At 35.7% G+C, this 16,143-nt stretch overlaps 2 protein-coding genes across 3 annotated transcripts; one reads left to right on the plus strand and one right to left on the minus strand.

Moving 5' to 3' along the window:
* Nucleotides 1-7,202: 7,202 nt before the first annotated feature.
* LOC120069686 (EID1-like F-box protein 2) lies at nt 7,203-11,422 on the plus strand. 2 transcript variants are annotated; one of them, XR_005479634.1, is made up of 5 exons: nt 7,203-7,747; nt 9,141-9,216; nt 9,339-10,145; nt 10,497-10,711; nt 10,878-11,422. XR_005479634.1 is itself a non-coding variant. In XM_039021467.1 (4 exons), exon 3 carries the CDS (start codon nt 9,372-9,374, stop codon nt 10,116-10,118), a length of 747 nt encoding a protein of 248 aa, XP_038877395.1. In that variant the 5' UTR covers nt 7,204-7,747; nt 9,141-9,216; nt 9,339-9,371; the 3' UTR covers nt 10,119-10,145; nt 10,878-11,422. The 2 variants fall into 2 exon arrangements, 1 of the variants encoding a protein (XP_038877395.1); XM_039021467.1 differs by lacking the exon at nt 10,497-10,711 and having other exon boundaries at nt 7,204-7,747.
* A 1,129-nt stretch (nt 11,423-12,551) lies between these two features.
* On the minus strand, nt 12,552-15,920 carry LOC120069678. Its single transcript, XM_039021455.1, has 5 exons — nt 15,707-15,920; nt 14,173-14,246; nt 13,956-14,035; nt 13,435-13,586; nt 12,552-13,178 (listed from the first exon to the last, which is right to left on the minus strand). The coding sequence occupies exons 1-5, from the start codon at nt 15,810-15,812 to the stop codon at nt 13,111-13,113; spliced, it is 480 nt and encodes a 159-aa protein (XP_038877383.1). The 5' UTR covers nt 15,813-15,920; the 3' UTR covers nt 12,552-13,110.
* Nucleotides 15,921-16,143: the final 223 nt, after the last annotated feature.

A 16,143-nucleotide genomic window follows, 5' to 3' on the forward strand; every position in this document is an offset into this window, starting at 1 on the left:
CCGCAACTCCACTGCCAAGTAGGTATGAGTTTAGTCTGAGAAAGAGCGCATTGCTCGTAGTTGGATGTCTGCATGACACACGTGGGGGTAAGCCAAAATGAAGACAAGGCACTTGGATCAGCACAAGGTTAGAAAAAATAATAATGTCAAGAAATATGCAAGGATAAAAATCATTTAACACCCCGGTTGAAAAGTTTTCTTTTTGAAATAAATCATTTGATGTCCCGGAATATAGTAAAGTCCTTTTGAAGGTTAAGCTTGCGGTCCCTAGATCGTAGAAATATTTTAAGAGGAGACTTGAATAAAACTTAAGGAAATTTTGGTGTATAGGATTTGAATGAAGTATCCTTGAGAAATCTAGGAAAAGAGATTTGCGGTCGACTTGCTAAAGGAAATCTTTAGCTTATGCTTGAGGACAAGCATTATTTAAATTTGAGGGTGTGATAACGGGCAGATATGCACGTTATTACAGTGCTAAGCTCTTAAACAATGTTGGCTTGTGTTGATAAAATATGTTAAATTGCGTCCAAAAGCATTAAGTTTATAACATTGCAGTCGCATGCGTTCATCGTATAGAAATAGTTAACTTTTGTATTTTTATGCAGAATATGCATTGACGCAAGGCAAAAAGCACGATCACAAGAAATCAACGGACGAATGCAACATTACCGCAAGGCCTTGCGGTGATTTGTGCTCGCAAACATCTGCTCAAGAAGGATTGTCGCATAGAGCCGGCGCAACTTGGTGAGCGCATCTGGGTGAAAAGTATAATTAATCACAATGGGACATAAAGCTGATGACAGTCGAATCCGAATTAAATTGACAAGCCACTAATGATAACAAGTACACTCAGCTTTTCGGTGACAAATATTCGGCACATCAGTCAGAGAATTAAAGCCCCTATCTGTGCAATCATAAGAGAGAAGCCTCCTTTCACCTTGAAGCTCTATAAATACCGAGGGCATCCTTCAGAAAAGGGGTTCACCTGTTCACCTGTTCACCTGTTCGATTCAGCTAGTTCAGCAAGTCTTTGTTCATAGTTTTCTTTTATTTTTAAGGTGGAGCAAGAGAAGAAAAGAGACGCCGGAAGATCGCTCAGAGAAACTCGAGAGAGAACCTGGAGGCATAGAAAGTAGAGAGCGGGCTGACTCTCGTGAGAGCGAGATTATCTTTTGAACACGAGTAGAAAAGACAGTGTAAAAGCCTAGGAAGCAAGAGATTGCTACCAAGCTCTTTATTCTCTTCTTGCATTGTTATTTTGTATTTCATCTTTATATTTATACAATGGAAGTCATTACTCTACATTTGTTCACTCTCTTAGCACGCATGAGTAGCTAAACTTGTCGAATGGGTTGAAAAGAACTAAGTTAACATGACCTAGGATGTTCATTGCTTGCAATTATCTTGTTTTATGCTGTGCCAAACATCCCTTTAGAGCTACTCGAGAGAGAGTCTAAAGAAATAACCTAAGACTTGAGAGAGCTAGGTTAGAATCTAGACTCGAGAGAGCAAGATTAGAACTGTATAAACAAGGGATAGGGACTTAGAGATAAGCTCTGTTTGCCAACATACATCGCATGAATCCTAAAGATAAATTATGATATTATGTGGTCGCCTTATTTATGTGTGTGTCCTTTTGTCATCACATGGATAAGAATAGAGGCTTATGTGTAGGTCCTATAGACTTATCGCATATATCGCATGCGTTCTAGCATTAGAAGCCGTAGCATTCGCATCGAGAGATGGTTTACTATTGTATGTGTGTTGCATGATCGCATAGCACAAACGATCCTAGGAAGTGTTAGCCGAACCTTTCTCAACCCGTTCACCGCATACTCCTCGCATCTTCCGTTTTATCAACTCTTTTCGAAACTCTGCCACATTTGTTTATTTTTATTATCGCAACAATAACACCAAACAATTATTTGAGTTACCGGTTACCGCAAGTCTTCTGAGAAATTACCACTACATATTGTTTTCCCAAGTCCCTGAGTTCGACCCTGGACTTACCAGGAAACTCAGTGGGGTTTACACTTGGATTCCACTGAGAAAACTTAATTGCTCAACGCATTTCCATCACTGCATGTCACCCATAATTCCACCTCATAAAATAACGCATCATTCATATCGTAGTGTTTTTTCGCCAAAACATCAGACAGCCTGGCAAGAATATAAGCACAGGCTTTATCATTAACCCTGATCCATTTATCAAACGCTTCCCGAACAGTTTGGTTGGTATTTGAGCTAGGAATGGGAGGACATTCCTCTGTTAAGACAAATCTCAAATTATCTATCGTGAGTATTGTATTCAAATTTGATTTTAAGTTTACATAATTGTCCCCATTCAGTTTGTCCAAAGCCAACAATTGTATAATAGAACTCGTCATTCTGAAATTATAAACAAATTTTATAAGTGAATTGCTTTTAGATCCAATCAAGTTTTAGCAAAGTGATAATGTACCCATAATCATTATTTTTGCGACGATACTTAAGTGATTTAGAACAAATGTTACCGTGGGGCAGTCAAGAATTCCTTTACAAAAGCAAGACAGTTCTTGACCAAATACAATCTCCAGAATAACTCATATTTTGATAGTCATTTAGTTATCGTTTTCGGTCAAGATCATTACTAACACTCAGTAAGTCTTGTAAGTGTAGACCCGCCATTTTCAGATCTTACAGAACGGTATGAGTATGCCTTCGAAATAGAAGACAATACCCAAGACGGAACTATAAGACCTTATTCATTTTACTGAAGCCTGGGTTGTTCCAAATCCTATGTTACAACCGTTCGTAGGGATCGCCGCGGTTGAAAAACAACAGTAGGGCAATATAAGAATCTCACGATTCAAACTAATGGAGGAGACCGTAGGACAATGTTGACACATTTCCTTCACCCACTTACTATGAACGACTTCCCCCATTCACCTTGTTATTGACCTATGCAAACACTTTCCGTATAGAGCAGTCGAGGTAAAATCGACAAGAAGCCGAGCATGGATCTCACGGTGTGAACTCTTGAGGACGTGAGAGCTAATAAATTTTATTCTCCCACTGAAGTTTTCTAAATGTTTGGGTATTTTACTTAGGCAATACGGCTAATTTCATACAACCTAAGTCTATATAGTTTATCCAAATATAACTCTTATAATTGAATTTAACCTACAATGTCTAGGTGATAAACCATTTTATTACCTCACATTGCTTACGAATGCTCATAAAATCGGTTACCAACGCTAAATTATTCGGCTATAATCCCCAAGTAGGAGGTGTTCTGTAGACCGTCAACTTAAATACCCTTAGCCTTCGACAGCATTATATACCGATTGAGTTTGTAACTATAGTTTTACAAGTTTAACGACCTATTTTAAATATTAAAACAAGTGGTTAACCTAAGTGAGCATGCATCTATTCTTTGTTATGGATTTTAAATATCTAACCCAATTTTGTAACAACTTACAAACATGCTAAACATCCATAACAAACAGCAAAGACATTTAATATATGATATAACTATTATATTATATATTATAACATACTGTTAATGCATGTAACATGCTTCCTACGGTGGGGTTTTAAATCTACATGGCATACTGTATGCATATACATGAATTTATTTAATTATCATATACATCTCATGTATAAACAATTAAATACTAACTATTATGATTTTTGTTATGGCATAAACAAGCAAATAGATAGCTAACTATTACAAACAGCTTCATAACCGTCTTTGAACCACTCCAAATCGAACCCAAAACAACTTGAATTGGGCTGGACGAGTCTGAACTGGACCAACAAAGCCTGAACCTGACCAACCACAACCATTTGAGGTTGAACCGGATTGAACCTTAAGTAAATCGATCGAACCGGTTGCTCTCGGTCCAACCTCAATATACTGCTAAGGGCGATCGTGTAATGCCTGGAGGTAATCATCTAGCGTTTTTGCCTTGGGTTGAGAGGAAGTACACAATCACATAATGTTTGCTGGAAGCTAGACGATCGTTTAGCTCTATCACATAAGACTAGACGATCGTTTAGTTCCATCGTAGTGCAATCGTTTAGCTCCATCACATAGTACTAAGTGATCGCATAACACCATCACCCAACGCATTCAAGTCATCGTTTAGTATCCGTCGCAGCTAAGCGCTCACATAGCTCTATCGTATAGAACGTCATCGCGTCACATAAAATTTATCTACACGATCGCTTAGCTCTGCAACCAAACGATCGCTCAGTGCTATCGCGTAGCACTTCATCGAATTGCTTAGTGCACATCGTTGCTAAACGATCGTATAGCGCCATTGTTTAGCAAAATCAACGTATCGTCTAGTTCCCACGACTAAAACTAAATGATCACGTAATGCTATCGTATAGCAAATGAACGCATCACTTAGCTCCCGTAGGTACACGATTGTTTAGCGTTTAACATCACAAAAACCAACGCATATTACTAAATGATCGTCTAGCTTTTCTTCTCATCGTGTAACGTCTGAAACTAAACGATCATTTAGCAATTGGACTTCGGCAACAGATTTAAGCAGAAGCTGAAAACTCTAGAACAACAGCTCGACCTCGTTTGTTTCTTCAATTACATCTTAATTTCAACTCGAATGACTCCATATAAATTACAGATTCTTGCTAACACATAAATACTCATCAAACAAGAGCCAATTACAAATTTAGTTGAGAAATTAAAGAGAATTAAGATGCCAAAACAGAGAAAACCATAGTAGTGCAATAGTTTCATATATCTCATGAAAAAACACCCATCTTGCCAAAATTAGACCGAATTGAAAGCTTAAAAGATGCTCTAATACCAATTGTAAGAGTTAAACAACATGCAACGGAAGTATCAAGGATCCATAAGAATTCTAATTCACTAATTTTGGCAAAAACTAAAGCATGCTCTTCATAAAAAATGGGTTTTCAGAACATACCTTTGATGAACTCTCCAAGAAAACGTATGTTCAGCTGCTATCTTCACTTGATATCAATGTGAAACACCTCAAAACTTTCCCTACTATGCTCTTGGAGCTTTAGGGAGAGTTGTGGGACTCAAGAACAGCTTGAAGATGTGAAGAAACAAGAAAAGCTCACAGCAGCAAATTGAATAAGACAGTTTCTTCTTCACCGTAATTTTTCTCTCAAAATTCTGTATTCTCCTTTTTTTCTTCTCGAACAACTCCAATCTTCTTTAAATATTTAGATGAACATGCAAAGTGATGGAGTGCATGGCTTGCAGCTCATGCTTGGAGAATCAAAGTAGAGAAGATAATGGTTTTTGTATGAGCATAATAAAGATGATGGTAATGGAGAAAATCCATTTTCTATTTTGTGCAACCATGCAAAACATTTTTCTATTTTCTTTTTAAAATATGAAATGACTTTAAATAATTTTTATTCAAAATTGATTTTCTTAAATTAATTTCATTAATTAATTTAATATCAAATATTAAATTAATTTTTGCACAATAATCATCTTCATATATTTAAACCATATTTAAATATTTATTCTCTTATTCCATTTAATTTGAACGTTTCAAATTAATTTCTCAAGCTACCCTAACGTTTACCCATTTACGAGCTAGTAGGGGGACCTCGTGGACCTACAGATCATGGGCTCCAACGATCCAAGATTAATTGGTTAAACTCATTAGACCGATCTAACCCCTATTCGTTAACTAATGAGTGATTCCATTAAAGTCCATAGTTAAACTCCCCTCACTGTACATATATTATGTCCACTCAATATAACCATGATTAGTAAGTTAACCCTTCACAGGTTGTTTGTAATAACGACTGGGTCGAATCTCTGTTTTACCCCCGAAATTACCTCTTGTTCCTTAAGTTCCACTGATCCCCTAATAAACAATTGATTTGTGATCCAATCAACAAATCGAATCCCTCTCAGGCCAATGAGAGAGTGAGGCCTCTTTTTCAAGACCCAGAATCAGCATTTGAAGGGAACAACCTCTCTACTAACCCTAATCGGGTAGGAGTGAATTCCCTCTTGCACCCTATGTCCTAGTTATTCATCCGGTATTATCCCCAAAATGGTAAACTTATTGAGCAGAGGCAATTGATCTACTCTCACCGTTTGCAGATCAAAGGATAATCCCGAACAAATAGGAGTTCATAGTTAGCTCAGGATTAAGGTTAAGATACTTAGGTCATCGCTTCGAAATATTCAGTCTTAAACAGTAAACAACATTATAAAGTAAGAGCGACAGGTTTCGTGGTCCGATCTTGCACAAAACTCATTTGCACAGAATACCCCCACTCCTCATGTCTCAACATGTACGAATTAAGATCAATTCGTATGTTGACAACTCTTTGTAACACCTACAGAGTAGGCCTCATCTAATAGTGTTACCAGAATAAGGTACCCAACCTTATTCATATACTATACATCATTTTGACTATTTACTCGAACCTGATCCACTTGTATGTCTCCACATAAAGTTCAAGTACTCATATAATAGTCAAGGGACTTAGGTTTATTGAATTTCTAAACAAAAATATATTCAACAACAAGTTTATCAAATTCTCAAAATAAGTTCTAATGTTTACAAACCACGAGTTTTAGGACATAAAACCCAATACGAGTTACCTAGGTCATCTAGGTAAAATAGTCAGTCTTATACAGTAAACGACGTTATAAAGTAAGATTGACTTATTTCTTGGTCCGATCTTATGCAAAATCCATTCATTAGAAGCCCCCCATTCCTCATGTCATAACATGTACGAATTAGGATCACATCGTATGCAACACTTTACAACTCTTTGTAACAACTACAGAGTATGCCGCATCCAATAGTGTTACCAGAATAAAGTACCCAACCTTATTCATGTACCATAGATCATTTACTCGAACCTGATCCACTCTTATATCTCTACATAAAGTTCAAGTACTCATGTAATAGTCATGGGTCTTAGTTTTAGGACATAAAACCCAATATTAATGTTGTAAAAGCAAAAATTGGCGTTCAAAATTGTTTTTTGGTTTTAAAAATTTGAAATGCTTTTAAAACTTAAAAAACAAAAAAATCAATTAGATACCAAAACCAAAAACTAAAATTAAAAACCAAATGTTTTAGCAAAAGACGCATTTGAATGTTATGAATTGTTGAGTGAGTTTGAAAGATCTAAATAATTTTTAGATTGGATTCTTATATTTGTGATTTTTTTGAATTAAAGATCTAAAGTTGGAGAATTAAATAAAGGAAATAGGTTATTAAATAGGCAAGAAAGAAAAAGGAAAAGAAGGAAACCTAGCCTCGTAATCTTCTTCTTTACCTTACAGCGGCCGGCCACCCCCTTCTGTTCATTCTTCTTGGCCGGCGAGGTTCAGACGGCGACGACCCCCACGAACTCACGTTGACGCGAGCAGACACCCTCACGTTGAAGGTGTTTACTCATGAACCCACCTTCTTTCACTCACTTCTGGCGAGCGTTGTGGTGGTAAAACCCACCAGTCAGTTCTGCAATGGCAACGCGATTCTCGATGGCAGCTCCATGGGTTTTATGATCGTAGTGTAACCAAGCCGATGTGACAACCATGAGACGGGAACCCACTTTGTACACCTTCCCATCAATGTCTCTCCGTTTCGACAGGTTTCGGTATTGACCCACACTTCGATTGGCTTCAAATTGGTGTACCCATACCGTTTAGGGTCCAGATCTGCAAGTTCGGACGTTTTCAGACATCCACCAGCAAGGTCTAGGGCCTCTTCGATAAGATTCGGTGAGGATTATTGCTTTAGTTTCCTTTTCGAATTGGATTTAAGTGTTTGAATATTATTCTGAATTATTGGAACTTGTTTGTTATGTTTGGGTAGATTTCTGAGTAGTTGATTAGTTCAGCGAGGTTGATCACGTTTTGGACTAGTTTGGACTCGATTAAAGTGTCTTTAGATCTGTGTTTAACTTGTGATAGGTTGTTGGTTGTTGTGTCGAACTAATTCGGAGTGATTAATTAAGGTTTACGGTGGGTTTTGGGAAAGAATATTCTTATTGGAAAACCTCTCGTTGTTGATTAAGGGTTTCAAATTAAGTTCTAACTCTTAAACATGATGTTTATTGTTTAAGCTTACTGAAGTTTGATGTTTCTTCAAGAAATTAGATTTTTGAATTGAAAATGATAGGATTGTCAATCAAGGTAAGTAGTTTCTACATCCATTCCACAATGCAATTTTTTTTTTTGATAAAGATATGTTTGACTATTGTGATTTGATAAATGGTTGAAAGTGGTGTTTTGGATGTTTGATAGTATGTTTTGTATCATTTGAAACCAATTGAATATGTTTGGATGTTTTAAATGTTTTCCTTTTTTAAAACATGTTTTATGTGATTTGAGAATTGACTGAAAGGATTTTGTATATTTTTTGTTGATTTCATGAAATAAAAGTATGTGAGTTTTTTGAATGATACTTGAAAATATTTTGACTGATTTGGGATTGAAAGTGTATGGTATTTTGTTGTAGTCAAATTTGGAATTGACGGTTTCTATTCTGATTGAAGCTTAATTGTGAAAAGACGCATTTTTGTGGTTTGACATTCTATGGATGAGGATTCATGTTTGTTGCATTCACATGGCCTCACAATAAAAATAATCTTTGTTGTTCTGGGTGGTTGTTAATTGACGTTTCTACAGTTCTGGTTAATTGTTAGTTGACATTTTTGAATGATGTTACTGATGGGTAACCATTTCTGCTGGGCTACTTCAACTATGCATTCTTCCTATTTTGTATTTGAAAGTTTTGAATGACTGAAAGGTGTATCATAAAAAGTATTGACTGATTGAAAGTATTGATCTTTGTATTTGAAAGTATTGAAAGATTTGTGTTTTATGAAGTACGAAAGTTTTGTTTATAGGTGCTTAAAGTTTATTTTAACGTTTTGGTTTTATTGAAAGACTATTTGAAAAATTCGGCTTGATTGTTTAGTTTTGAAGTTTTAGTTTTTGAAAGATCTTGATTTCAAAAGTATTTTTGTAGCAAAGTTTTGACTGAAAGTTTTGTAATGATTTGTATTTTTATTTCCAAAAGTTTTGAAAACAAATGAATTTCAAAGCTTGATATGGGAACTGCTTATTTAGTATTTTTGTACTCATTTTTATTTTTCCAAAATGCTTTCAGATGAAGGATCAGGTGAAAGTTCTGAAGAAAGTGAAGTTTGACATTTTGGCGTAATAAGTTGCTTTTGCTGATCTGTGTAAGTTGTAAAAATTATAATTATTATGTTTTCTGCATTTTATTATGATAGCAATATTTGAAAATACGGGCTGTTACACAAAAGTTGTTCAGTCAATCTAATCTATTGACAACCGATGCCAGATTAATTAATAGTTCCCAGATGCTCATGAAGGAATGATTCTAACAAAGCAATACCGGTGTGTGCATTCAGCAAGCTGCCTGTGCACCAAGGGGCACCTTAGTGAGGATGCAGTATTCCTAGTTTTCCAGCATTTGAATTGGAATCCGAAGTTGATTGCTACTCTCTCCTGTGCATGCAAATGGTTTGACGATCTCGCCAAGCGAGTGCTATGGAAGGAGTTTTGCAGGACCAGAGCCCCGAAAATGATGCTGGATCTGCAGTCTAGCGGGAGTCACAGTGTGGATGGGAACTGGAGGGCTCTTGGGAAGCTGCTTATTTATTGCTCAGGATGTAAGAAGGGTGGTCTCTTCAATAACATCCAAATTCCTGGTCATTTTGTTTATAGAACCCGATTTTCTAGGACATCAGGCAAGAGTTTTCTTATGCCACAATGCAGAACAGATATTTTATATGTATCTGATCCTTGTGAACATCTCGACCAAGGGGAAGAAGGGGATATTGGTTTCTTCAGGGGTATTTTTAAGTCTTTTTCGATGTCGAAGGTTAGGAAAATGCTGATAAAGAGAGGAGCAGAACTTCATCCGACGGAGGTGTGCCCTTATTGTAAGGCCAAGCTATGGAGCATGCTACAAGCTAAAATGATACCACAGAGTGCCAGCTGTAGATTGGGCGCTTATGAGGATTGTATTGACTACTATGTCTGCCTCAATGGACATATGCTTGGTATTTGCACTCTGTTACCCTTGTCGGATTCTGAGGAGACATCTGAGTTGGAGTGATAGCTATCATCCTACAACATAGAAAAGGTAACTTAACACATCTGAAATGTACTTGTTTCTCTGGAGAATCTTGTATCAATTTCAAAATTGAGCAACCAAAGCGCTCTCAAGTTTTTGAGTCAAATACATCTTGTTTAAATATTTTTCGTGTTTTTCCTTCTGCAACCATGCTGAAGCAAATGTTGCAATGGTGATTATGATTTGAGTTTGCATATCTCCTTTAGATTTATTGAATCCCAACCAACTACAACTTGAGTATCTAGTAGCAAAACTACTTCCGATTACCTCCTATTGGTTTCCGTTGGAGGAACTTGGATATTTTATCTCATCTGTGGAATGATTTCTTTAACAAGCCTCTGGTGTCTTTATGTGCACCAGAAGGAAGAAAGGATCAGACCAGGGCGGTTGAATTAGTACCTAAGAAGGTGTGATAGTATTTTCGGGTTTTTGGTGCGAGTGAGAATGCACAGGTGATGGCTCATTGTGAGAGTTAGTTTTGCTACAGTGGATGCAAATAAAAGACAACCAAATCAGATGGAGTGGGGGGGATGAGGATGAGGATGCTGCAAGAAAGGATGCTCTTATAATAAATAGTAAGAAAAAATTTACTTCGACGGGGTTTATACAAGTTTCTTTGCACTAAATTTCATGCAATTGGAGTTAGAGTTTTTGCCTTTCCCATTCTCTGTGCCTGTAATTTTTCTTTAAAATTTTATTCAAGGAAACTATTGTATCTGAGAAGTCATTGTTCTTGAACAGGTTGATAAAAATGCTTTCAAAGTCACCCTTTGATCTCACATAGACTGGATGAACTTTGCCTAAAGTCCGTTCAACTTCTGTTTCGTGGAATCAATGGCTTCATCGGCATTCTGCAGCTTAGTATTCTGGACAAATGTTCAATGGTGTGAAGTCTTAGAAGCATTAGCTGACAAGATTTTTGTCAAAAGGGAAAGAAAACAAAAACATCCTTTTTACATGAAAAGGTTGTCTGTGAACCATGTAATTTCCATTGTAAATTAACCCTGACCTTATATTTGATATGGTGATGGTGACTGGAATGATTATGCACCCCTGTCTGGATTGCTTCATATATTCTAAACTCTTAGAAATCTCCTTGTGAAATGGATACCTTCTCAGCTGAAGCTTCCATCCCCATATTGATTATCCAGGGAACAAAAGGCATCAATCTCCCCCTTCACACGCTTCATTTGAATTGCATGGAGCCAAGTACTGTATATTGTTGGCTTTTAGGGATTGGACGAGTTCAAATAAAAGTACTTCTAACCGAGTGTGATTTTCATGTATGATTTGCAGGAAGCACTTGATTTTTCTCTTATTTGAATTTGGAAGCTTGGCATTGTTAATAAGAATGTTATAGATAAGAATTACCTTCTTTATTATCCTTATCTTTGTATATTGATTTCTCATATATCTTTTTCATCATTTCTTCAATATTTTTGTCTTTGCAAGGTTGAAATTTATTTGAATGCTGTATATTTAATGTGGATATATTTTTTTTTAAAAAAAATTTTTTATTGAGTTATCTCATGACAAAGTTTGAAAGTCATGTATTGTAGTTATTCTTTCTAAAGCTAATTCAAACTAAATTGCAAAAGTTTCATAAGTGCATATTCAATAAAACACACTTGTGCTACATGATTTTTGTTAAGTTTAATTAAATGTAAACTGTAGTTGTACATATTTAAAACAAGAAAAGCTTCTAAAATAATATGAGCATGTGAAGAAGAGCCATTATTCTCATATATCGAATATACCATTGCAATAATAATTTGAGAAAGAACAAATCTAATGTCTTTCCAAATTGATAAAACAAATGAGCCATTATTATTTCTTGGAGTGAATTTACAATATTTAATAATAGAGGAAGTAATTATTCTATTAAAATCATACATAATGCTTGAAAAGAGATTCACAAAAGAAATAATAATATAGTACCTTTGCTTCAATAGTCGCATGGTGACATTCTATACTAGGGATAACAGTTCAATCTAATCGGTTGGTTTTATAAAATAAGGACCATACTAATGCCCAATAAAGACAAAACCAACTATTTTTTTGTTGTCTCCCTCCTTAAAATCATATTAAAATTTAGCTTTTTTTGGCAAATTGAAATTGAAAGATTTTGTTTCTTTCTTTTAGATATAATTGATCTTTTTTTATAAATAAAATACATGCACCATCATAATTAAAATATTAAAAATAAAAGTAATAATTGAATACATCGTTTATCCAACATGGTAAAATATTAGAAGTTTCAAATAGTACATTATCCATCCAACATAATAAAATACTAAAAGTGCTAATAATAAAAGTCCAAAATCTAAGACATTCCATGATGCATATTAGACATAATCAAGCCAATCCTACACAAAATATGCAAATTAAATTATAATAAAAATCAATAATAAGAAATTAAGGAAAAATCTTAGTTGCCTGAATAAATTTTAGTTGTTTAGTTACCTCAAAGTTGTTCAAATAACTTGGGAGGGGTACCTGTACCCGAAACCGATACAGGTGGGTAGGTAGAGAATACCTAGGGGCGCGAGACAACAGATCACTATCTATCACATACCCCTATTATTCCCTTCTCATTTGATCTAATCTTTACTGTCCCCCGATTGTTTCATAGCGACAATCGAGAGATGGGATGGCCTATTCCATAGCGTGGAAGTTTGTAAATACGATTCTCTAGTTCTCAAAAGTCTTCCTGCAAACATATCCTTCAAACTCAGCATCAAAAGATTTCTAGCAGCCGAGTATTGACTTTGGCCCCTGAACTTTTGCTCATTAAACAACTAATTTTTTTAAAACTGATGTTGACTCTCTCTGCCTCTCTCCTAGATAAAAGAAATCTAACGAGAGAAAGATCTCTCTCACAAACAAAATTCAGGCTATGGGTTGAGATAAGATTTAAAGAGAGACTACTTCATCAGACAAGTCTTCCAACTCAAAATGCTAAAAAATGGTTGCATCACTCTCCTGGCTGTTCCTCCTCTGCTTCAAAATCCAATCCTCTGATGCTCATTGGCCCTATGTTAACTGTCCATTCAAAGCTTCAATGAGAAACGAAATTGGCAAAGTAGTGCAAAGGCATTTTCATCATTCTTATTTTCTAAACCATCTTTTATAAACTATCACTAAATAACTTGTTTTAATAAAAGTGAATAATAAGGCCATTCATCAGATTGCCAAGGAGGGTTAACTCCTTGAAATTAGATGATCTCTTTACTTCATGTAATTGTAAAAACAGGCTTTGAAATAAAGTTGGTACATCGAAAATTTTGGCTACACGTACCCACAGCGTCTTGACCTACTAATTTGGGAATGAACTGTCTGATGTGATCTTCAGCCGCTTTCTCAGACTTCAAAATTTGACACTCGAAGGAAACCATAATCTCGTTCTTTCCATGTTTTTTTTCAACCATGCTCACTACATCCTCTTCCCAACTGTCTACAAACATGAGATAAACTTACTGATGATCATGACATCAAAGTTACATTCAGTTCAAATAAGAAGCCAATAGATTCACAGCAGCCATGACGAGTCAATATTAAGGTTCTAAGTGTTTAGCAAATGGTGATAGTTAAGTGTTTGATTTGAAAAATAGCTCAAACATTCAAGATGGCGAGGAATATGAACAGCCAATAATCTTAATCTGTTTCCATCTCTTGTTATGTCATTTGTTCACCTTTGAGACATGAAGAAGAAAGAAGATTAATTAGATATGATGCTGCAAAAGGAGAGGAGAATTCTTGAATTTCTCATCAAAGGATGAATTGAAAAATAAGTTTCCTATTGCAATAGTTGGTACTTGCCCATGAGCATGAACGATGCTGCGAAACCGTGCAGCATCATGGCCTCTACATTCAATGACGACTGTTCGTTCTTGCTTGTTCTGGTAGTAAAACGCAAATGGAAATGGGAATGTAAAAGGATAGGAATGTCAACAAACAACATAATAAAGGTTTAGAGGAAAGGAGCAAAAGAAAAAGGTTGAGAGGAATGGAGCAAAAGAAGGCAAACATATCATACATTGTAGTTCGTAATTGTGAGCTTGATCAAGCGGTAATCCTCACCCCTGCTGCACTCTCTTTCACATTCCAATTCTGGAAGACAAATATTTCACACCAAAATTACAACAGATTTAAAGATTACACAACAGCAAGGTAAACTGGACAAGTGGAAAAAGAGAAAAACAATGCATTCTAAAAGAAGGATTGATGTGAATCCAAACATTGATCTATTGAATACAACCAAAGGAGCTATTACAAGAAGGCAAAGAAGATTCAAGAGACTTTCACAACTCATGAAGAGAATAGAGTGAAGATCATGTAGGAAATGGGAACAAAAAAAGTGTTCAGAAATTGTGAATAGCGCCTGTATTCACGAAGAGAATAGACTGCACCTCTTGGGAGTTTGTGATATCAAAGCTTGTCAAACGTGAAGATATTGATTAGCGCCTCCTGTAGATATTTAAAACAATTTGGACCATTTTCATGTTTTTTGTTCTGCATTTAGATTTCACAATTGTTGTGCAATTGAATTTTTTTCATAGGTCTTCTTTTCTCCAATTTGCATTTGATAGTTTCTGAAGTATTTTTGGTCTTTGGTTCTTTGAACATCCTTTTGTCCTATTTAAAGACTTGTAATGCTCTTGGAAACTCAGAACATAGTTACCGAAAATTTCTGATTTTTGAACTCCTTTGATGTTGTATTCTTTTCCAATCTTGGTTTAGGTTTAAAGCTTAACCTGTTTCTTGGATTAGTTTTGATCAATATGATTATAAAGTGAGTTGTCCTGGAATCTAGGAGTGACTATCATAAATGCTAAGTTTGATATGAGAGTTATTCATCCTAATTAAGTTCTTTGTTGAAACTTTGCCATAATTGTGCGTAGCGAAGGATTGTAGAAAGATCTTTAGCACAAGGGCAAGTTCCTCTTAAGACTAAAAAGGGTCACGAAAACAAAATACCATGCCACCATAGAAACCTAAAACATTTTATTCATGATAAAAAATCCATACAAAGAATGTTCAGGTCAAGGACATAACAGATCTACAGTTTGTTATCGCTTTTCTACAGTCGATTTTTCGACCTTGTTAAAGAATATTTCCATAAATACCGACCCACAAACCATGATCAGAAAGACTTCTAATAACAAAAACTAAAGAGCCCCAAAACGACTTAAACCCAGACCCAAAGCCTCAACTAAATCTTAATTTGTGGTGACTGAAGCCTGATTTCTTTCATCTGTTATCCACACACCTCAATTGAGGGGTGAAATTTGGAAGGAATAGAAGGATAACTTTCCACTGAGGCTACTTTTTGCAAAGCCTTATCCGAATGCTTACTATTATCAATTGAGAAAATATTTTCAAAAGCTTCTGCGAGAGAGTCTTCGGCAGAAAGATCATCAAACTTGATTCAGAGTATTTCCATAAATATCGAACCCAAAAACCATAATACATAGTTATACTTCAAATGTTATATCTAAGAAAAAATTCAGAAATAAAAAAAAATCAAAGGCAGAGAAAGAGAGAGCAGGAGAAATAGGCGTGAAGCGTACCAGTGCCATGGAGGCCGTAGCAGATGGAGTGAGGAAGTTGAATGAAGTGGCCAGAGACAGAGCCGCAAGGCAAAAGAGCAATAGAAGCAACTCCTTCCATCGCCATTCCCAGTTCCCACCTTATTCTCCTCCTGATTCTACAAAACCAAAGCAATTACGCTACACTAAGGCCGTAGGAATTGCAATGGTGAGCAAAATCAATTTGAGAAATTGCATATGTAACTAGTATTTTTAGACGCAAAATTTCCTAATCTCAACAACTTTTTGTGTTTTTTTTTTTTTCAATTGAGCCTGGATTTTCAACGGTTGAAAAATAATCCATCAATAGTAATATAAAAAGTGAGTTCCGATTAATTACTTTTGTTGTTGTTTACATGCGTTTTAATCGTAATGAATTGTAGAGTTCACCTCGAAATCTATAATCAAATCGTGCAATC

This window comes from Benincasa hispida, unplaced genomic scaffold, assembly GCF_009727055.1.
Source record: "Benincasa hispida cultivar B227 unplaced genomic scaffold, ASM972705v1 Contig548, whole genome shotgun sequence".
NCBI classification, from domain to species: domain Eukaryota; kingdom Viridiplantae; phylum Streptophyta; class Magnoliopsida; order Cucurbitales; family Cucurbitaceae; genus Benincasa; species Benincasa hispida.

Coding starts and splice junctions, on each gene's coding strand:
- LOC120069686 (XM_039021467.1), top strand. CDS start 9,372: ATGATTCTAACAAAGCAATACCGGTGTGTGCATTCAGCAAGCTGCCTG.
- LOC120069678 (XM_039021455.1), bottom strand. CDS start 15,812: ATGGCGATGGAAGGAGTTGCTTCTATTGCTCTTTTGCCTTGCGGCTCT. Junction 14,247..15,706: donor CTACGGCCTCCATGGCACTG/GTACGCTTCACG, acceptor TTTGTCTTCCAG/AATTGGAATGTGAAAGAGAG. Junction 13,179..13,434: donor AGTAGGTCAAGACGCTGTGG/GTACGTGTAGCC, acceptor TTGAATGGACAG/TTAACATAGGGCCAATGAGC.